At 46.5% G+C, this 23,816-nt stretch overlaps 1 protein-coding gene across 1 annotated transcript in view; it reads right to left on the reverse strand.

The window, feature by feature from the left end:
* Positions 1-23,816, reverse strand: part of tmem266 (transmembrane protein 266) — a 58,803-nt gene that overhangs the window by 21,965 nt on the left and 13,022 nt on the right. Inside the window, exons 4-7 of the mRNA XM_067973237.1 lie at positions 13,515-13,669; positions 12,636-12,709; positions 8,749-8,805; positions 2,643-2,781 (exon numbers count right to left, since the gene is read on the reverse strand). Coding sequence (XP_067829338.1) covers positions 2,643-2,781; positions 8,749-8,805; positions 12,636-12,709; positions 13,515-13,669 — 425 coding nt within the window. The remainder of the gene's footprint in view (positions 1-2,642; positions 2,782-8,748; positions 8,806-12,635; positions 12,710-13,514; positions 13,670-23,816) is intronic.

Consider the following 23,816-nt stretch of genomic DNA (forward strand, 5'->3'; position numbering starts at 1 on the left):
CTTTAAAAAAAATTAAATTTAAATTTGTCATCTTCATTGATTAATCCTTAATCTAGATTCAGTAAATGTTAATGATATTCCACTTGCTCCTAATGAACAGGTCCAAATGCTGATTAGCAGACATGTGCTCATAAATACCAATTCCGCTGATGAACAGTTTGGGGAAACAGTCTGCAATGGGAATGCAGTATAATCTGCATTAATGCAATCAAAAGGGATTAAAGGCGATATTTTTGATCCTGGAATGAGGCACGGTGGAGGATCTTATCCGTCCGTCAATCTGTCTGCATCTTAAACGAGAAAATAAGGAAGAAACTTGCATTTATATAGCGCCTTTCACAACCTCTGAATGTCCCAAAGCGCTTTACAGCCAATGAAGTACTTTATGAAGTGTAGTCACTGTTGTAATGTAGGAAATACGGCAGCCAATTTGCATACAGCAAGATCCCACAAAGAGCAATGAAATAATTAACCAGATAATCTGTTTTACGTGTTAGTTGAGGGATAAACATTGGACAGGATATTGGGGAGAACTCCCCTGCTGTTCTTCGAATAGTGCCATGGGATCTCTTACGTCCACCCGAAAGGGCAGACGGGGCCTCTGACAGTGCAGCACTCCCTCAGTACTGCACTGGGAGTATCAGCCTAGTGTTTGTGCTCAAGTCCCTAGAGTGGGACTTGGATCCGTGCCCTTCTGACTCAGAGGGGAGATTCCTCGCACCAGGGGTTTCCCTTGCTCGTTCCTCCTCCCCCCCTTACCTCCTGTCAGTCTCAGCCTCTGAGTCAGAAGGTTGTGGGTTCAAACCCCAATCTGGAGACTTGAGCACATAATCAAGGCTGACATTCCACTGCAATACTGAGGGAGTGCTGCACTGTCAGCGATGCTGTCTTTCCGATAGTAGGGTAGGTGGATAGTAGGGTAGGTAGAGAGAAACTATTTCCTCTGGTGGGGGAGTCCAGAACAAGGGGGCATAACCTTAAAAATAGAGCTAGGCCGTTCAGGGGTGATGTCAGGAAGCACTTCTTCACACAAAGGGTAGTGGAAATCTGGAACTCTCCCCCCCAAAATGGTGTTGAGGCTGGGGGGTCAATTGATAATTTGAAAACTGAGATTGATCGATTTTCCCAGCTTTGACCCCAGGGCAGTGCTGAATTAGCTGTGTGGGATCACAGTTGCTTGCACAGACTGTTGGGGTTTGGCCTCAGTGCCACTGGGCTAGGAAGAGGTTAAAAAAAAAAACCCCAACAAGAGCTAGGGTTCCTGCTGTCCCATGGGCCCTGCTGGGAAACACATGTGTGTGTGGATGTTTGGGTGAGGACAGAATTGGGCACGGCCGTGATGCCCACCGTGGTCGAGCACCCTGCCAACACTCACTGCCAAGGCTCCCATATGACTAAAGGCCACCTGGGTGAGTTGCCACGTGGCAGTCAACACAGTGGGACCACACACCCAGCAAAAGACAGCACCTCTGGTGATTAGACATAAGGTCCACTGCTAACCATTTGAGCATTGCTTGTAGACTGCTGACATTGAGTGCAGGAATCCTATTAAAACAGTGTCATTGTCCAGTGTAAAATTAAGAACTGTGTGCGTTATTGATGAATTGATTATCCAGTCCAGAAAAACACGACTGTGAGATTTGTCATTGGAAAGCTGCCACTTAATTGGGATTGGAACTGGACTGTGAGATTACAGTCACTTCTGCCCAATATATTTTGCTGTCACAGCACTTTCTGTATTTGTTTAATTCTGGAACTAGTTCTTAACTTGCAGAGTGCAACAGTGACAGGCTGTCTTTGCAACTGGGTTAATATTAGCATTTTATCCAGGGGATGTTAACCAAGCGTTGCTAAGTTTTCATCTGCTGCCTGGAGCCGGGTAAAGGCTTTTTTTTTTATTTGCTAATTTAGCCACTGCTTCTCTCCTGAAAATGTTGACTCAAAATGTTGACCCTTACTGAACCACAGTTCCATGGCTCTTGCCTGCCCTGCGGCACTTCAACCAAGGGGGGCTCAGTTAGTAGCACTCTCATCTCTGAGTCATGGGTTCGAGCCCCACTCCAGAGACTTGAGCACATAATCCAGGCTGACACTCCAGTGCAGTACTGAGGGAGCGCTGCACTGTCGGAGGTGCCGTCTTTCGGATGAGACGTTAAACCGAGGCCGCATCTGCCCTCTCAGGTGGACGTAACAAGATCCCATGGCATTATTTCGAAGAAGAACAGGGGAGTTCTCCCCGGTGTCCTGGCCAATATTTATCCCACAACCAACGTCACTTAAAAAAAAACCCAGATTATCTGGTCATTTATCTCATTGCTGTTTGTGGGATCTTGCTGTGCGTAAATTGGTTGCCGCGTTTCCTACATTACAACAGTGACTACACTTCAAAAAGTACTTCATTGGCTGTAAAGCGCTTTGGGACGTCCTGAGGTCGTGAAAGGCGCTATATAAATGCAAGTTTGTTCTTTCTTTGCTTTTTTGACTGTGATGGAATCATAGACTCTTACAGCACAGAAGGAGGCCACCCAGCCCATCATGCTGTGCTGGCTCTTTGGCAGAGCTAATAGCAGAGACCCCCCCCCCACCCCGGGCAACAGAAAAAAAAGCCAAGCAGCAACATTATGTTAACGCCTCATACTCACCGTCAATGATGCGTTTGACCTTCCAGATGCGGAGGGTAATGATCAGGCTGATGGCGTCCCAGGGGCTGCTAGGTCCATTTGCTACGGTCGAAGCCACCATAGGGGCCAAGGAAAGGACGATTACTGCTCCATCAAACACCTGCAACGGACAATCCCAGTGGTGATCACCACATCATTAAACAGCTGCAGCAGGCGAGAAGACAAAAGAAGCAATGTCGCAGCAGGGGATGATCTAATTGAAGTGTTTAAGATGATTAAAGGAGTTGACAGGGTAGATGGAGATAAACTATTTCCTCTGGTGGGGGGAGTCCTGAACAAGGTGGGGGCATAACCTTAAAATTAGAGCTAGGCCGTTCAGGGGTGATGTCAGGAAGCACTTCTTCACACAAAGGGCAGTGGAAATCTGGAACTCTCTCTCCCAGAAAGCTGTTGAGGCTGGGGGTCAATTGAAAAAAAGTACAAAACTGAGATTGATAGATTTTTGTTAGGCACGGGTATTAAGGGATATGGAACCAAAGTGGGTAGGTGGAGTTAAGATCAGCCATGATCTAATTGAATGGCGGAACAAGCTCGAGGGGCTGAATGGCCTACTCCTTCTTCCCATGTTCACTATATAGGAAAGAAACAGTTCTGCCGATTGTGTTGTGTCCTCAGATTGTTTTTCTCCCCCCGAGTCCGTAAAGTTTTGAGTTCCCAGGCTTATTAACTTGCGGCCCCTTTTCTACAAACTTTATATTGACGAGGAGCTCCCATCTGTTGGACAATGGCCCCCAGAGAAGTCCACAGCAAAATGTCTCCACTCCGGAATCAAAACGTACCTAAATACTCGCCTCCAACTTCTGTTGATGTCACTGTGGTCACTGCTTCTCTAATCTTTCAGCTCTTTTTCCTCCCGGGCTCCCAGTGTAGAATTTTACACACTCTTCCTCCTCTGCATCCTCACTGTGTTGGAACCAAGACTCATTACACTGTTTCCTACTCTAACTGATTCTTTCCAGGAATATCTAAGTTGTGGAATTTCTCACCTTCCATCAGTTTTCCCTTTTCCTCCTACAATCTACAGGCTTTTTAAAACCCACGCTTGGTGTTCACCTAATCACTACATTGTCGTTGACCTCAGCTTCTATCCTACCTTTTCAAACTTGGCCTTCAAGTAGGTTTATCAAAAAAAAAATTAGATTTACCAGCCATACATGTAATGGTTACCAAAGCTGCAGTGTTCATTGACAATTAAACAAGAGCCAGGTTTGCATGAACTGGGATTCCCAACATAAAAATGGTCGCACTTGGGCTGAAGACAGCAAGGTCCCACCTCCCAATCTCAGCCAGGCAGTTCTTTGCGATATTAAACACAGGAAGGCAGCAAAAACTGGGGGTGAGGGTTGTGGTACCATGGTTGGGGAACATGGCGGGTCCACTGAGTGGGGCCAGGGGGGAAAATATTCCCTTTGAAGACATTTTCCCCTCGATCACAAAATGTACAAAGTCTCAGGTCCTCAGCGTTACATTTTGCTGCAGTTTCTGTAATCACTTTTTAGTTTTTTTTTTCTTTTTAATAGAACTTCAGGTCAATTTATTCAACATCTCTGGGCCTTTCCTTCATCCGTCTTGTCCTGGAATAAAGTTGGTCTCGTAACAGGCTACGGTCAATGGCCGCAAACAAACATGTAGACCTGACTGGCCCAGAAAATGTTAAAACGTTCCTACGTAATAACGTACAAGGGTGTGTTATACACTGGGGAACTGAGATCAGGGCAGATGGTTGAGGGTCAGGAATGAAGGTAGAATCGGAACTTCAAATCGCATCGTAGAACGAGGGGAAATCCGTGACCTGCCCATTGGTTGCCCAGGACAATATCTCCAAGTCTTTCTGTGCTCCTCGCAACCTAAGGGTTAAAATGTAATGAGACACCTTCGTACAGCTGTCAATGATGGCACCCAGCTGTGATGCCTCTTAATGACCTTCCATTGTCCAGCTGTTCCTCAATGTCTCACATGATCCCATACATTAGGAAGGATATCAAGGCCTTAGGGTGCAGAGAAGATTTACCAGAATGGAATCAGGGATGAGGGATTTCAGTTATGTGGAGAGACTGGAGATGCCGGGATTGTTCTCCTTAGAGCAGAGAAGGTGAAACTTAATAGAGGTGTTCAAAATTATGAAGGGGTTTTGATAGAGTAGATAGGGAGAAATTGTTTCCACTGGCAGGAGGGTCGGTGACCAGAGGACACAGATTTAAGGCATTGGTAAAAAATCCAGGGGAAAGATGAGGAGAATTTTTTTTTAACGCGGTGAGTTGTTATGATCTGGATGGTGGAAGCAGATTCAATAAAAACTTTCAAAAGGGAATTGGACATTTACTTAAAAAGGAAAAATTTGCAGGGCCACAGGGAAAGAGCAGGGGGAGTGGGACCAATTGGATAGCTCTATCAAAGGGCCAGCACAGGCACGATGGGCCGAAAGGCCTGCTGTGCTGTGTGATTCATCGATTGCCGCCAAACCAAGAAAATGGCTCATTCAGAGATAAATCAGGCCAGCCCGATGAAAGGCTCCTGTTGTATTTGAGGTCTATCAGTAGAGATCTGATTTATTCCAAGGTGCCTCTCTCACACTTTCCCCCTGTCTGCCCCAGCCTGGTGTGTTCTCCCTGTGATCAGTCCCACCAGCCTGTCTTGGTTCCCCTACTGGTAACATTCACTCATCTTTTCTTATGTTACACTTAAATTGACTCAGAACCTAAGTGTAGAAATTACTGTTGGTCATATGAATGGATTAATTTAATACTTGTTTGACATTCCCCTGCCTATATTTTAACGCAGGTTTATTTTAAATGGATTAATGCCTCCATTAAAATAAGTTAACAACAACTTTTATTTAGCACCTTTAATGTAGTAAAACGTCCCAAGGCGCTTCACAGGAGTGTTATCAGACAAAATTTGACATGGAACCACATAAGGAAATATTAGGACAGGTGACCAAAAGCTTGGTCAAAGAGGTAGGTTTTAAGGAGCATCTAAAAGAAGGAGAGAGAGAGGTTTAGGGAGGGAATTCCAGAGCTTAGGGTCTAGGCAGCTGAAGGCATGGCCTCCAATGGTGGAGCGATGGAAATCGGGGATGCGCAAGGGGCAAGAATCGGAAAGAACGCAGAGATCTCGAAGGTTGGTCGGGCTGGAGGAGGTTACAGAAAGGGGCGAGGCCATTGGGGGATTTGAACACGAGGATGAGAATTTTAAAATTGAGAAAATCGTAAAGACAGAGTGTTAAACGAACATGGGAAACACCCGTCCACTAAAATGACCAACAGTAAATGCTAGACCCTAACCAGAGAAATCTACAACTCCCACACAAAGTGTCAGCTTTCCCTTTCAGATTCTGACTGACCGGCCATGTGTTTACAACATTTTCTCGTTTTAAGATTTCTGACATTTTCATTTTTTCTTTCCATTATTAAGATAAAATGTTTAGGTTGTTAATGGTGAGACGTATTTGGGCAGAGAAGAATGAACAGACCCAATCAGTTTAACATCATGCGATGTATAATTATCCCCCTGCACCACTTCAAGCCGAGTCCAGCAAGCGAGCCTCACTTAACTAAGAATTGAAACTCTGGACTTAGTGCTGAATACAATTTACTACTGTAGCAGGAGCTGATTAGCATTAATGGTTTCTACTGACTTATTTTGATAACAGGCACCACACTGGGTTAGCCTGCTGTCCATTTACAACTAGGGACAGGGTTTGACTCTAACTCAAACTGAAGATGCCGGGATTGTTCTCCTTAGAGCAGAGAAGGTGAAACTTAATAGAGGTGTTCAAAATTATGAAGGGGTTTTGATAGAGTAGATAGGGAGAAATTGTTTCCACTGGCAGGAGGGTCGGTGACCAGAGGACACAGATTTAAGGCATTGGTAAAAAATCCAGGGGAAAGATGAGGAGAATTTTTTTTTAACGCGGTGAGTTGTTATGATCTGGATGGTGGAAGCAGATTCAATAAAAACTTTCAAAAGGGAATTGGACATTTACTTAAAAAGGAAAAATTTGCAGGGCCACAGGGAAAGAGCAGGGGGAGTGGGACCAATTGGATAGCTCTATCAAAGGGCCAGCACAGGCACGATGGGCCGAAAGGCCTGCTGTGCTGTGTGATTCATCGATTGCCGCCAAACCAAGAAAATGGCTCATTCAGAGATAAATCAGGCCAGCCCGATGAAAGGCTCCTGTTGTATTTGAGGTCTATCAGTAGAGATCTGATTTATTCCAAGGTGCCTCTCTCACACTTTCCCCCTGTCTGCCCCAGCCTGGTGTGTTCTCCCTGTGATCAGTCCCACCAGCCTGTCTTGGTTCCCCTACTGGTAACATTCACTCATCTTTTCTTATGTTACACTTAAATTGACTCAGAACCTAAGTGTAGAAATTACTGTTGGTCATATGAATGGATTAATTTAATACTTGTTTGACATTCCCCTGCCTATATTTTAACGCAGGTTTATTTTAAATGGATTAATGCCTCCATTAAAATAAGTTAACAACAACTTTTATTTAGCACCTTTAATGTAGTAAAACGTCCCAAGGCGCTTCACAGGAGTGTTATCAGACAAAATTTGACATGGAACCACTGAAGAACCAACACTCAGTGCCCAACTGGCAGCTCGGCCCAATGGCGATGTATCTGATGCTCCTTTTCCGATGGAATTGGTTCCATGATTGAACTGGTTCTTCGTTGTTACCGAATCTGCCCTGTTCAAGCTGCACTAATGAGGCAATAAAGCAGTTGCACCCATGCAAACCTTGCTTAAGAGCAGTTTGCGCAAAGTCACAGCTACGTCTTTAGTGATCTGCCCTGAGACCTCCCTCAATCTCGGTTCAACTCCAGATACTTTGGCCCAGTGACAGGTTCCACCGGCGAGAGCTACGAACACACGAACATACAAAATTGACGGGCAGGAAAAGACCAGCTGGTCCATCAAGCCTGCCCCACACCATGATGGCCGGAACATCGTGACTAAAAACTTCCTCTCCTTCCTCACCCCCACCTCCGCAGCCATGTAATCTCCTGGGAGAAGCCAAAAAAAAAACCAGGGCCAATAAGGGAAAAAGTATTCTGGAAAATTCCTCTCCGAGCTCTTCAGTTCGATTGAAACCAGTCCAGGAGACCACATGGACCAAATGTTACCTGTAAAGACACTTACCTTCTATATGATGACATCTCTATCCCAGTCAAGAACCGGTCCAGCTCCCCCTTGAAGGCAAAAGCTGTTCCATCTCTGTCACCACAAGCACTTCCAATTGGAGGCACACCCAGCCAAACCCACACTTGTGGAAGGTTTTTGAACAGGTAAGGGTATCAAGGGATATGGAGCAAAGGCGGGTAAATGGAGTTGAGGTACAGATTAGCCATGATCTAATTGAATGGTGGAACGGGCTTGAGGGGCTGAATGGCCTCCTCCTGTTCCTATCTTTGGTGCCTCTGATGGCATTTAGCATTGGGCCATTGACAGTATGAAATTGCCTCTGACACTGTACTTGGCAATGGAGGCAGTCTTGTTGAGTGGTGCAGAAAAGCCTTCTTTCATAAGAAATAGGAGCAGGAGTAGGCCGTACGGCCCCTCGAGCCTGCTCCGCCATTCAATAAGATCATGGCTGATCTTCGACCTCAACTCCACTTTCCCGCCCGATCCCCATATCCCTTGATTCCCTTGGAGTCCAAAAATCTATCGATCTCAGCCTTGAATGTACTCAACGACTGAGCATTCACAGTCCTCTGGGGTAGAGAATTCCAAATATTCACGACCCTCTGAGTGAAGAAATTCCTCCTCATTTCAGTACTAAATGTCCGATCCTTTATCCTGAGACTATGTCTCCTAGTTCTAGACTCTCCAGCCAGGGGAAACAACCTCTCAGCATGTCGGGAACTCTTCCCCTCCTCACAGATGACACAACCGTAACTAGTGAACATTGACCTCTGGGGAAGCTGGGGTAAGAATGTGAATCAAGAGTAATGTCTGGACTCGATCTGGTCAGTAAGTACAACGCCCTGGACGCAGCTATCTCTGGGAAGTATCTCCAGGCAATGGAAACATCTCGCACTGAGGTAAACGCACAGCTCACCTCTACTTTGTTCTCAATGTAGTCCCATATGCCAAGAACCACGATCCTGAAGGCAGTCTGATAGAGAGAGAAAACACAACAAGGATTTAGCCTTTCCAGCAGGACCGAAACTTCAACTATTCAGTTCCGAAGTATACATGCGCTGTGTGTCTATCAGATTACAAGCTGGGACTCTCCAATATCAAGCAGTTCCCTGATGCACTTGTATCAAAGTTCTGACATTCCCCAATATGTTCAATAACAATGTTCTCCTGAAATGGAATGCTATCCAATGGTGATGAGCGGTGTCATTATGCGTCAGGTGGTTACTGTGGAGATTAGCTCATGTTGACACCAAAGCATTTCCAGGTCAGGTATAGAATGAGCTGGATGCAGACTAAAACTCCCTCTACTGTGGCCTAAAGGGCTATATTTTCCTGCCCCAGTGTATGGTATTTCTATTCCCAGCCAGCTGAGGCTGCTAAGTTGTCCCAAATTTTGTTCCAACTTTGGGTGGTGGGCTCATGCCCATTAGGAACCATGTCAGAAAATATGCCAACTAAGCTTCACTGGGACTGGCATTGAGTCTTGCAATTTTCCCACACAGTGACTCCTACTCTCAGCTCAAGCCATCTGGGAAGTTACTTCCCTGAAAGAGGGAGAAAAACAAATCAGTCACCTTAGCTGTCTCCTATTCACCGTACACATCTCTGCTCAGCCGGATATAGCTCCAGGAAATTGCGTGTTGTTTATTGTAAGGACATTTCTTCCTTTTCTCCCTGTTTCTTGGACTTTCTAGTGGGTTGAATTCATTAACCCGAACAGGTTAATACTTTTGTTTTAAAATAGCAAAAGGATTTTACATGAAATTCACTGTGAAATCACACTCTGCTATGTTAGTGATGTGTTAATGTGCTTGTTACTAATGTAGCATAGCCCAAATTTAACCTCTCGATTGCCCCGTGCCACACTCCAGAGATGATCTGATCAGCCCCAGGCGTCTGCCATTATTGCTCTGTAACTGTCTGACAGGACGTGTGTGACAGGACGTGTGTGACAAGACGAGTGTGACAGGACGTGTGTGACAGGACGCGTGTGACAGGACGTGTGTGACAGGACGTGTGTGACAGGACGCGTGTGACAGGACGTGTGTGACAGCCATTCAATCAATGATCCTCCCATAGATTTTTTTCCACATGCGCTTGGCCTCCCATCAACACCAACAACAACAACAACTTGCATTTATGTAGCGCCTTTAATGTAGTAAAACGTCCCAAGGGGTTTCACAGCAGCAAAAATTGACACCGAGCCAAAGAAGGAGTCATTAGGACAGGTCACCAAAAGCTTGGTCATAGAGGTAGGTTTTAAGGAGCATCTTAAAGGCAGAGAGAGGTAGAGAGGCAGAGCTTTTGGGGAAGAAATTCTAGAGTTTAGGGCCTAGGCAGCTGAAGGCACGGCCGCCAATGGTGGGGAGAAGGAAGCAGGGGATGCACAAGAGCCCAGAGTTGAAGGAACGCAGAGTTCACGGAGGGTTGTAGGGCTGGAGGACGTTACAGAGATGGGGACGAGCGAGGCCATGGAGGGATTTGAGTACGACAGTACAGCCAAAATCAATTGCTCACCACAAAGGGATGGCCTGGCTCCCAGCACTCTGATCATGGTATCACCAGGCCAGGATGGAGCAGGAATCTCCTCTCTCCGATTGCTGTACGAGTCCTATGACAATGACAATCTCAATCCACTGCCTAGCTGGCATGGGCCCACTGCACAAAACTCTCCCTAATTTGGCGCAAATTGGCACTCTCACTCAGAGATGCCATAGGTGCGGGAAATAGGGGGATAAAAGTGTTGCAGTGGTGCAGTAGGGAATGCTGTTCTGAGGGCTGGGGTTGTGGCTGAGTTACGTTACTGGAGCAGAGTAGAGGGGGCGTCAGTCGGCATCTGCCCTGACCCAGGACCGCTTGATGCTGCCACCTGTGACCTGAAATAGAAAGCTGTTCCACTCTCCAAAATCAACGTCCCTCGCCCCTTGGCGAGTCACGAAGGAAACGAGTGGTGGATAAGGGTGCTAAAGGGGAATGAAAGAGCCCAGTGCCACGTGGCTGGATGCCGTGTCCTTGAATAAATGGGAAGAACCACGAGTGAATGGAATTCGAGATGAGCAGCGCTGTTCAGCCAGCAAGAAGCTTTCAATTAATTCCAAGTTTCTTTCTGTCACTTTGAATGATCTAATCTTGAATTATAACCAAATTACCGTTGAAAAATGCTGGTGATGTGTATTTATTCTGGGCAAGGATCAGATGCACAGTCTTGTATGTCAGATTGTTACAGATGACTAGTCAAACCAACGCACCCAGCAGATGCCACTAGTAATTTAGAATTGGGAAGTATCTCTTGGGAGGGATAAGCAAAGTTCTTGGGTGGTATAAATCCAGCTGGTCTGATGGGCTTGATTAGGACTTTAATGGGCAATCAAACAAATGAAGAATGTTTAAGCTACCGGTTGGGATGAACAAGAACAAGTAAAAACCTAAAAGACTTGCATTTATATAGCTCCTTTCAAGACCACAGGGACGTCCCAAAGTGCTTTACAGCCAATGAAGTAGTTTTTGAAGCGTAGTCACTGTTGTAATGTAGGAAACGCGGCAGCCGATTTGCAGACGGCAAGGTCCCACAAGCAGATAATCTGTTTTTAGTGATGTTGGCTGAGGGATAAATATTGACCAGGACACTGGGGATAACTCCCCTGCCCTTCTCCGAAATAGTGCCGTGGGGTCATTTCTGTCCACCTGAGAGGGCAGGCTTGGTTTAATGTCTCATCCAAAAGACAGCACCTTCTAACAGTGCATCATTCCATCATTACTGCACTGGAGTGTCAGCCTGATTATCTGGAGTGGGACGACTCAGAGGCGAGAATGTTATCCATTGAGCCATGGCAAAACAAAGCAGATCCTGCAAGCACTGCACACTCCCACACTGCCACTCTCGAATTGCCCAGACCCCAAGTTCTGTTCACCCCTCATCTCAGTCTTTGCCAATCCCCACTGGGTCCTAATTCCCCCCTGCGCATTGGATTGAAATTCCTTGTCCTCTTTTACAACTCCCTCTCTATGGCCCTCCTCAAACCCACCTCCAGACCTAACGTCCTGGCTCCCACCTTCTCCCCGAGTCTGAGCTTCTGTCCATCGCTTCCTACCCCTCCTCTGCTCCACCATTGAAGGGACAGCCACATAGTTCAAGTGTCAATATGCAAATATCTGTCCCATGCTTAGAAAAATATACAAAAATAGAGTGACTCCTATTTTGACCTTAGGATCTGCTTAAGAGCTGTTGACCCGAGGAAAAAATTTTGAGGCCTTAAAGGGACAAGTCAGTTTGAACCAATGGCACTTAGCAGCACAATAATACATTGTGCGTTACATGGCTTAATGCACCAGTCCTGGGGTTGCCAACCCTCCAGGATTGCCCTAAAGTCTCAAGGAATTAAAGATTAATCTCCAGGACACTGCTGCGAGGAGAAAAATCATAGGGGCATCAAAAATAAAGTGTTTTTATCTTCATTTTCTTGGAACACTTTCATTTATTAATTATCAGTATATTGAAGATGGGAAAAAAAGGCAGTTGACAGACAGTCAAGTATCATCCAATCGGCTAATGGAGAGTTTGTTTGTCTTCCAGTTGGCCGTGGAAAACGGTAAAACACGAGGATGGACTTGATGAAATCTCCAACCATTATTGATAACCCTGACCAGTTCTCATTGTGCATCTTCTGGCCTACTACGAGCTGTGACACAGGAGAGCTACTCGTCTAGTAAATAACACTGCTGCACCAAACACAGCAATCAACAGCAACAAGAATCTCTTTTTAACAACCGACCAATAACTCGAAGGCTTGCAGTGCCACTTACCTCCGTGAAGAAGACAGAGAGGATGACAAGGCTTATCCAGTGAATGATCCCGGCAAACTGGAATGCGCTGGTAACTTCAACAAGGGAAAAGAAAGGATGGTAACTATTAGGAAAGGCTGGACAGGCTGGAGCTATTTTCTCTAGAAAAGAGAAGGTTGAGGGGTGACCTCACACCATACTCACACTGAAGTAACTTTGCACATTGTGGCTTAGTACTCCCACTGAAGTAAATTTGCACAATGGGGTACAGTACTCACACTGAAGTAACTTTGCACAATTGGGTTTAGTACTCACACTGAAGTAACTTTTCACAATGGGGTTTAGCACTCACACTGAAGTAACTTTTCACAGTGAGGTTTAGTACTCACACTGAAGTAACTTTTCACAGTGAGATTTAGTACTCACACTGAAGTAACTTTGCACAGTCGGTTCAGTACTCACACTGAAATAACTTTGCACAGTGGGGTTTAGTACTCACACAGAAGTAACTTTGCACAGTGGGGTTTAGTACTCACACTGAAGTAACTGCACAATGGGGTTTAGTACTCACACTGAAGTAACTTTTCTCAATGGGGTTTAGTACTCACACTGAAGTAACTTAGCCCAATGGTGTCTACTCACACAAAAGTAACTTTGCACAGTGGGGTTTAGTACTCACACGGAAGTAACTTTTCTCAATGGGGTTTAGTACTCACACTGAAGTAACTTTTCACAATGGGGTTTAGTACTCACACTGAAGTACCTTTGCACAGTGGGGTTTAGTACTCACACGGAAGTAACTTTTCTCAATGGGGTTTAGTACTCACACTGAAGTAACTTAGCCCAATGGTGTCAGTACTCACACAAAAGTAACTTTGCACAATGGGGTTTAGTACTCACACTGAAGTAACTTCGTATCGATGAGGAGCTCCAGAGTCAGGAGGAGGACGACCAGGACCACAGATGCCACCAGGAAGCAGTTGAGACCAGCGCTGAGTAGGAACACCTGCCAGACTGCCGTCCGCCTCCCGCAGCACGGCTTCAGCCAGTTCGAGCTAGGGTGGCAGGACAGAGAGGGGCACAGAGTCAGTGCCGAGACACGGTGACACTACGCCAATGCTCCGGAATCCAATCGCAGCACAACAAATGCATATTTTTCTTAGACAAAAGGCATTAAGGGTTACGGAACCAAGGCGGGTAGATGGAGTTAAGATACAGAACAGCCATGATATAACTGAATGGCGGAACAGGCTTGAGGGGCTGAATGGCCTACTCCTGTTCCTATGTAGCAGAGGCCTAAATGAAGATGGATAAAGCTGCAATGTGTTGGAAGTGGAGAGAAGCTGCACAAAAGCAATGACTGTAACTCTGCACCAATTCCCAGTGGAGCTGTATTTGGAACACTGGGGTCAGTTTTCACTGGATTGGCCCGGTAATAACGGGGATGGTAACGGCCTCAAAATGGGCTCCGTAGCCTTTCCGCCCCAATAACACCGGAGCCTACCGCTTGGTGCCCGGAATGTCTGCCTGTTGCAGGCGGTTGGCCCCTTTTGATAGGCAATTCGGGGATTCCTCAGACCCCGATCGGCATTTTAGGTGGGAACTGTTTGGAGCGTGCGCTGTGCAAACTCCAAGTGGATCCTGCCCTGTTGGGGGAGGTATGTTGATTGTAAAGTTAGCAGGAGAGGGCCATGCAGTGCAGGGGGGGGGAAGATGGACTGACGGACCGGAAATGGAGGGCTCCCTCAATGGGTCAGTACAAGAAGGTCCGGTCCGTGCTGTGTTAGCTGATCTGAGCCCAGGTGTGGAAGTAGTTCGCTCCTGGGCGAGAGAGGGGCGAATCGGCCACTCCTCATCACAATCCAATGACCCTGCTCCGGGAAAAGAGGATCAGGTTTGGCTGTGACACCTCCATTCTTCAACAGCCTGGCCCCGACACTTAGGCCCTCGATATTGACAGGGAATGTGCGGGGGGAAGCTCGTTAGTGGGCGACGAGCCCAGGCAAGGCTGGGGACATGGAGGCCCTGACGATTTTAACAGCAGGGCCTTACTTAAATAACTCTCCGCTGACTCTTGCCCGACCCCCCGGCCAGATTGACCGCCTGGCCGGCTGGCGGGAGTGGTGATTTAGAGGCAGGAGGCCGCAGCCGGGGGACCCGTGGGAACAGTTCCCCCGGCAACCAGTGGAAGGGGGGCTGTGCATGAGATCGGGGATCGATTGGGGGGGGAGGGGGAGGGGGGGAGGCCCAAGGGATCGTTGAGCGGCCTGGGAGGGGAAGCACTCTTGCTCCTCCTGGTCCAGAAGGAGTTCTAAAATGACCAGATGTTTAATACTTACCTTGGGCGGTGGGCACCTCCTGCCTCAGATCTGTTGCCGGGCAACCGACACCGCGAGACTCCCCAACATTCAGTTCATCCTAGTTCGCGTCGCCGATGATGTCATCGAGCCGCGACCTTCGCATGTTAACTAGGGCCCCCTCCTGCCTTTTTGCAGGCGCCTCGTCGATGGTCTGATTTGGGGCTGTAAAAATTTAAACAGCCGGGAAGGTTGGAGCCGGGTGGTAGAATTATTAAATTTTAACCCCTCCCGTGCATCATTCCCGCTGGACAGCGGCGGGGGGGATTAAAATGAGGGCCTTACTGTCTGGGCTCACACATGAAGAATGGGCACCCTGGTGAGGCACTGGAGGGCAACCAGTTCCACAGAACAGTGAGGATTTAACCCCTTCAGGACAAGAGCGGAGGGCGAAAACTGGAAGAAAAAGAAGGGGGTGGAGACGAGCAGGTCGTTCAGTTAACTAATACTGTCCCGTCTCCGTTTAGATCTGATGCTCCAATGCCATTCCATTAATTATCAACCGTAAGGAAAATATTTGAAAGGCATGACAGATTGGATTTTCTGTGGGTTTTAATTAGCTAACCGCTCTTTCAAAACACGTGCAACAATTAGTACAGAGTGTAAAACATTCCTAATTAGTCACATCAGCGTGTGTGTGTGTGGCATCCTGTCAAAATCCCGCTTACACCGCAGGGCAACCCAAGAGCAAGAGTGAAGAGGAGACGCAACCCCCGTCGCGCAAATGAGCTGGAGGGGCCGCGATACTCGGGTCGCGCCGGCCAAGCGTACGCGCGGTCGCTTTGCGGTTGCGTTTGAGGCGGCAACAGTGGGGAGGCCTCAATGTGCGAGCACAAGCAGCAACATCCTTACCCCCTTGAGAGTCGTCTAGACCTTTGCTTCGCCTCCGATAACTCGGAATCAGGCATTGCTCGACAGGCAAATAATTTGGCCACCTCAGCAGCCGTGTTGCGGTGTAGGGTTCCCACCTTTGGACAAGCCCCAAACTAGACAGGGGGGGGGGGGGGTGGGGAGGAGAGAGGAGAATGAATGGTGGGGGGAGGGGATTGGACAGATAGGGGAGGGGGCCTGTTGTAATGTAGGAAATGCGGCAGCCAATTTACACACAGCAAGCTCCCACATGCAGTAATGTGTTAAAGACCAGATAATCTGTTTTTAGTGATGTTGGTTGAGGGATAAATATTGGCCCCAGGACACCGGGGAGAACTCCCCTGCTCTTCTTCAAAATAGTGCCATGGGATCTTTTACGTCCACCTGAGAGGGCAGACGGGGCCTCGAGATAAACCAAGCATGTCATGTATACTGACTGTGCTATATATAATACACTGACTCTGTGGTATATAATATACTGACCATGTTATATATATGACTGCTATGTACAACGTACTGAGTGCGTTATATATAATATACTGAGTGTATTTTATTTAATACATACTGGATACGGTTGAGTTGCCAACTCTCCGGGATTGCCCTGGAGTCTCCAGGGATTGCATATTAATCTCCTGGACACTGCCACGAGCAAAACCCAGGAAAAAATTATAGGAGCATTAAAAATATTATGACTTTATTTCAATTTCTTTTACTATTTTAATTTCTCAATAACTTCCATTTATTAGTTGTAAAAATATTGAAGATGGGGGAGGGGGCGGGGGGGGGGGGGGAAGGCTGTTTTACTGGGAGGGGCAGTAGGAGTCAGGAGGTCATGTGATGAAACCTCCTGGAATGCGTCCAACCTGAGTTGGTAACCCTGGATATGCTGGAACTGAACCCCAATATGAATTAGGGGCTTCAGGAGAGAAGCGAGAAATAGGAAGGAGTAAAATAAGCAATCAGTATTCCAATAACAAAGATGCTTGAGCCTAGTATATCAGTGGCCTTGGAGTTAATGCAGAAATGCCAGTCGAGACCACACAAGCAAAACACCCATCAAAATCATTTTTTTTTTTATCTCTCTCAAGATGTTAAATCGAATCCTAAAAAAAAAAAATCATTGGACGGATTAAGCTGAAGTGCCTGACCTCACCACTGCTTCGAGTCACTCCTGCGGTGGACGGGAATGTGTGACCTGTCAGATAACAAGATGCCTCTCGGCCTCTTCTGCCTGCCCCTTCGAGACGGGTTACACTACACTTTAATTAAACAAGCAGGAATTGCTGCAGCCTCCTCTGGTCCCCGGAGAGGGAATAAACGGGCAGAGAGCTTTGTATTCTGTAGAGGGGGGGGGGAGTGTGTGTGTGTGTGGGTGTGTGTGTGTGTGTGTGTGTGTGTGCGTGTGTGTGGGTGTGTGTGCGTGTGTGTGGGTGTGTGTGTGGGTGTGTGTGTTCAGCACTCGCAAGATGCTCGCACTTCTGAAGCTCCCTCCCTGTGTCTTTCAACACAATCTACTCCCTTTAATTCTATCCCTTTCGAGCGTGGCTTCTTTTATTATGACTCAAGATAATCATCTTCCCTCTTCGCTTCTGTGAAAGTCATTTTTGTTCAATGTGTAACAACTAGACAATAAAACATGAGCATCGATTTTTAAAGCTGGCCTGTCATTGTTTGGGAGCCAGGCTGCAAAATTGTGATATAGGCTCCACCCAGAGGTCATTATTACCTCCCTCTCAATAACCTGTGAAGAAAAGTCAATTACTGCTCTAAACTTCATGAATATTCAGACCTCTGACAATATTTCCCCAGGTAGTCTCACAGCAGAGGTGGAAGCTTTGTATACAGATACACAGACAGAATAAGTAACTAACACTGCATAATATAGACTGACTGTGATGCACATAGGGGAGGGTGATGAGCACTATCAGATGGAATGAGTATTGATAGCCCACTCTTACCTTCTTTTCGTATCTTTGTATGTAATATACTGACTGCATTATATACAATATACTGACCGTGTTGTACATAATATATAGACTGTGCTATATTTAATATACTGACCATATTATATGTAAGACTGCTATATGCCATATACTGAGTGTGCTATGTATAATATACTGACACCGTTTTATATATATGACAATGCTATATACCATATACTGATCATGATATATATATGACTGTTATATACCATACACTGAATGTGCTGTGTATAATGTACTGACCATGTTATATACATGACTTTGCTACATACTGTTATACATAATATACTGTGTGTTTTATGATATACTGACTTTTCTATATATAATATACCGATTGTGTTGTACATAATGTACTGATGGTGATTTTATGCAATACATATGAGATAAGGGTTGTGAGAATACAATGCAGATGATCATGATCTTTCCCCTCCACTGTAGTTGACAGGGCCCTCGACCATGTCCGTCCTATTTCTCACACTTTTGCCCTCACCCCTTCCCTTCTCTCTTAGAACCATGATAGGGTCCCCCTTGTCCTCACCTTCCACCCCACCAGCCTCCACATTCAACGTATCATCCTCCGCCATTTCTGCCACCTCCAGCGTGATCCCACCACCAAACACATCTTCCCCTCCCCTTTCAGCATTCTGAAGGGACTGCTCCTTCTGCGATACCCTGGTCCACTCTTCCATCACCCCCAACACCCGCTCTCCTCCCCACGGCACCTTCCCGTGCGAACGCAGGAGATGCAACACCTGCCCCTTCACCTCCTCCCTTCCCACCGTCCAGGGCCCCAAACACTCCTTCCAGGTGAAACAGCGGTTTACATGTACTTTTTTCAATTTACTATACTGTATCCGCTGCTCACAATGCGGTCTCCTCTACATTGGGGAGACCAAACTCAGACTGGGTGATCGCTTTGCTGAACACCTCCGCTCTGTTCGCAAGCGTGACCCTGACCTGCCGGTCGTTTGCCACTTTAATTCCCCGTCCCACTCCTACTCTGACCTCTCTGTCCTCGGCCTCTTACACTGTTCCAATGAAGCTCAACAGAAGCTCGAGGAACAGCACCTCATCTTTTGTTTAGGCACTTTACAACCTTCCGGACTCAACACTGATTTCAATAACTTTTTTTTTCAGATCATAAATAACTTCGAGACACACGACAACGCAAAATCGTCAAGCAGAAATTGATAGCCAAGTTCCGCCCCCATGAGGACGGCCTCAACCGGGATCTTGGGTTCATGTCGCGCTACACGTAACCCCACCAGCGAATAAAAGTTATCTGTTTTTAATTCAACGGGTCATTTTCAGTCTTTCTCTTCCTTTCAGATGTTTCTCCCTCTCTCTGTTTTGTGTTCTGGCCGTTTGTATATTCGGTGGTCCTGTAGGTAACACCTCTCTGTCTGAACACTTTGATTGCCTTGACAACGGGCAGTTGGAATGATTATCTGTAATCACCAGGTATTGTTCTCTGAATATAAATGCGAAAGGTTCAAGGATTTCCTGACATTCACCTGACGAAGGAGGAAGCCTCCGAAAGCTTGTGATTTTCAAATAAAATTGTTGGACTATAACTTGGTGTTGTAAGATTGTTTACATTCAGATCATAAACACTGCTCCCATTTTTTCGGACAGCAAGTGCTGGTAATGGTTCTGCTGCTGCCATTTACAGTTACTCCTGATCAATCTTTTGTTTCTTAACCAGTCCCACTACCCCCCTCCTTGCCTTGCACCATCATCCCTTCTGTCATTTAATCATTCCTGCCCTTCACCCTATCAGAGACCTTCCCTTTTGTTCTTTCCTCCCACCCTCCCTTTCCCTGGCTCTGTACTTGCTCAAAAACTTTAACCCTTTTAACATTTTCCAGTTCTGACGAAAGGTCTTCGACCTGAAACGTTAACTCTGTTTCTTTCTCCACAGATGCTGCCTCACTTGCTGAGCTTCTCCAGCGTTTTCTGCTTTTATTTCAGATTTCCAGCATCCGCAGTATTTTGCTTTTGATCATGATCTCAGGTGGAGGAGAGTAGATTGGTCTCTTTAGGAGACACCAAGGTGGGAGCTATCAGGCCATCCCGTGCAACAAGTTCCTTAATCTTTTGTCTGACTTGGCTCAGTGGGTAGCACTCTTGCTTCGGAGTCTGAAGGTTGTGGGTTCAAGTCCCACTCCAGAGACTTGAGCATAAAACCTAGGCTCACACTGCAGTGCTGTACTGAAGGAGCGCTGCACTGTCGGAGTGGGCCGTATTTCAGATGAGACGTTAAACTGAGGCTCCGTCGGCCCTCTCAGGTGGATGTAAAAGATCCTGTGGCACTATTTCAAAGAAGAGCAGGGGAGTTCTCCCTGGTGTCCCAGCAATATTTATCCCTAAACCAACATCTCCTCTGCTATTCTGCAGTAACCATTTACATCACTTGTTCTGATACTTGTCCCATTATCACTTCCTTTTGTCTTGCACCTTCATCTCTTTTGTCATTTAATCACTCATGCCCTCCACCTTATCACAATTTTGTTCTTTCTCTGCACCCCCCCCTTTTCCCTGGCTCTGTACTTACTTTAAGAGCTGTTCCTCTCTAACATCTTCCAGCTCCGATGAGAGGTCATCGACCTGAAACGGTAACTCTGTTTTCCTCTCTCCACAGCTGCTGCCTGAACTACTGAGTGTTTTCCAGCATTTTCTGTTTTTATTTCACTAAAAGCAGATTATCTGGTCATTTGTTTCATTGCCGCCTGCGGGATCTTGCTGTGCACCAAAATGGCTGCCACTTTTGCCTGCGTTACAACAGCGACTACACTTCAAAATCAGTACTTAATTGCCTGTGAATGAACTTTGGGACGTCCTGAGGTCACCAAAGGGGCTATATAAATGCACGGTCTTTCTTTTTCCTTGTACACTGAAGCTACTTTTCCAAAAGCTTCCACTTGGCTTAACTGTTTGACATGTTTGGAAAAGGGACGAGCTGCACTAAATTACTGTGCTCACATCCGACATCAATTATGATCAATTGATTTGATTTCATTAATTATTGCTGCAGCATAACTTCTAATTAATTAACTTCTATGTAATTCTATGTAACTAGCAAATGGCAGCCCAACTTCATATGGGGGTTTGTTGTTGACGGGAAAATTTATCACAAATGTACACGGCTTCTTTTTAAATATTAATCACAGATGTAATTGCTCAACAACAATTTAAATTGCAATTAATCAAATTGCAATTAGTCGGAGAATAACGGCTGGTTTAGAACCTCTTGTATGAAGAATAACAATTATCCTGCTTAACTCTAATTTTAATTATCAGGGCCAAAGTGATCTCCTGGACTAATTTCGATTGCTTAAGGGGGTGGGAGAGGAATTTCCCAGAATCCCCCCCCCCCCCCACTAAATTGGCCCGGGGTTTTTATCTGATTTTTCGCCCCTCCCAGATCACATGGTTTCAGGTGAGATGTTGAATGTATATATCATAGAATCGTTACAGCACAGAAGGAGGACATTCGACCCGTCGAGCCTGTGCTGGCTCTTTGTAAGAGCGACCCAGTTAGCCGCACTCCCCCGCCCTTTCCCCGTAGCCCTGCAAATTTTTTCCCTTCAAGTACTTATCCAATTCCCTTTTGAAAGCCATGATTGAATCTGATTCCACCACCCTTTCGGGCAGCGTGTTCCAGATCATAACCACTTGCTGCGTAAAAAAGATTTTCCTCATGTCGCCTTTGGTTCTTTTGCCAATCACCTTAAATCTGTGTCCTCTGGTTCCCGACCCCTCTGCCAATGGGAAGAGTTTCTCTCTATCAGAAAGGGTTTTCTCTCAGGCCGTTCAGTGAAGCCTGAGAGGGAAACTCTCCCAACTTTGTAATAATAGAACTTAGTAAATTCTTCCAACGCTACAAATTGCTCTCCGAACCCTCCTGACCTCCAGAGTCGGCTTACAAACATAACGGAGAAACATATTTAGGGTAGTGCGGTTTTCTGCCATTTGAAGATCTATCTCACCGTCATCTTTCCTTAGCTCCTTTGGGGGGTGTTGGCTGTGCCAGGAATCTTTTACAAGACTTCCTTTTTGGCTTGGGAAGGAGATGCCTGGAGACTGTAACTCAAGAGGTGCAATAACTCAATTTGGAAGTTGCAACACATCAACACAGTAACTATTGCACAAGGAAATGTGTGTTTGTTATTACAGTTTCCCCTGAGTGAGGCGGCTGCAGGGGCTGAGAGCCAGTGAAAAGCAAAAAAAGGAATTACGGTCGGTTCCACCCACCTCAGCTAGTACCGGAAAGTAAGGGAACAAAGTGCCAATTCTTCTCACAGCTGAGTCTAACACCCTGGGAGGTGTTGGCCAGACTGAAATATAGTACAGCTTGAGCAGCTTACAGATAACGTCAACACCATATGTGGGGCGTCTCTTCCAACACGACCTTCACACACCTGGTTCGTCCGTTCGATAGGCGATCTGTCTTTCACTGCTGACCTCTAACCTCTTTCTTCATTGCAACTTTCCTTACCTCACTCTGTTTTATTGACATTATAGGGTCAGTGCCCCTGTGCAGTTTCCTCTCTCAGCCATCCCTAAGCTCCGAATAAATCAACTTACGTGCTCTACCTCTGCCCTGGTGGAGTGAGCCATTGGATTAGTGGTAGAGTTCCCGCCTCTGAGTCAGAAGATATAGGGTTCGAACCCCGTTCCAGAGAGTCGCGGAGACCGGGGCTCCAGCTCCGAATTCTGGGATGCCGTCCAGTGGGATACTTGTGTTTAATGGGTCTGGGTGGCCTTCCCTTGTTGTATGGGTTCTGGGAGACTATAAAAACCCTCCTGCTGGTTAGGAATAACCCCCCTGTCAGCTAGTATGGCCATGGAAGGAGTGTTCACTTGACGTTTGTTGTGCCATGTTTCCCATATTACAACAGTGACTACACTTCAAATTGGCTGTAAAGCGCTTTGGGACGACCTGAGGTCGTGAAAGATGCTATATAAATGCAAGTTCTTCCTTTCTTTCTTCATAACTCCAGGAGTTGGGCTCCATGAGATGCTTCTGTTAGGCCTGCCCTGGGCCTGAGGCCTCCTGCTTTCCCCCCACATCCTCAGCCCTAATTTTCTCCGCCTTGAAGGGATGAAAGGCTGAATGGACTTAGACTCTGCTGGGACTGGACCCCAAGACCTTCTGGCACAGTGTCCGTCACTCAACCCGCTGAGTTACCAGGCCTTGAACATCACTAACTCCACAATTTCATTCATTGTGTGTGAAGTACTCTGGGAGACATCGCTGAGACTTGACAAGGCAGTTCATAAAGGCAAGTACTTTGTCTTTCCTATTTCTCATGAGATCTTTATCTCATAAACCTGATATCCTCTCTGGTCCTACATTACCTAGAACTACAATCAGCCATGGCTGGATGCTACGGGAACTCAGTTGCTAAATGCACTGCTCATTGTGGTACGTACAGACCAAAAAAGGTCTCAGCACTGAGCTAGCTGATCTTCGATGGGAATCGCCCATTAAGGCCCCCAAAATGGTCCATCATCCTAAGGGAGGGGGAATAAAAGAAAATCAGCCAGGGTTTCTGCTCCTGATCACTATCCAGTGATCTGTGCCGGAAAAATACAAGTGTGTGAACATGAGGTGGGGATCATGTTCAGCTGTGATACCCCACCATGGTCAAACAGCACTGACTTCCTAGGCTCACCGTGCACAATTGGATTCAGTATCCATCCCCTCCACCACAAGTGCACTACACTTACAGTGTGTGCTATCTATGGGATGCACTGCAGCAACTCAGCAAGTTTCCTTGGACATCATCTCTTGGCTCTGCAATCTCTGTCGCCTAGATGGACAAGAGCAGCAATATCATGGGGAACACCACCACCTCAAACTCACACACCATCCTGACTTCGACATCTGTCCTTCATCGTTGCTGGGACCAAATCCTGGACTTACCTTCCCAGCACCGTAATGGGAGCACGAATGCCACAAGGACAGGCAGCGGTTAGAGGAGAAGGCC

The sequence above is a fragment of the Heptranchias perlo genome, chromosome 38, assembly GCF_035084215.1.
Source record: "Heptranchias perlo isolate sHepPer1 chromosome 38, sHepPer1.hap1, whole genome shotgun sequence".
Lineage (NCBI taxonomy): Eukaryota > Metazoa > Chordata > Chondrichthyes > Hexanchiformes > Hexanchidae > Heptranchias > Heptranchias perlo.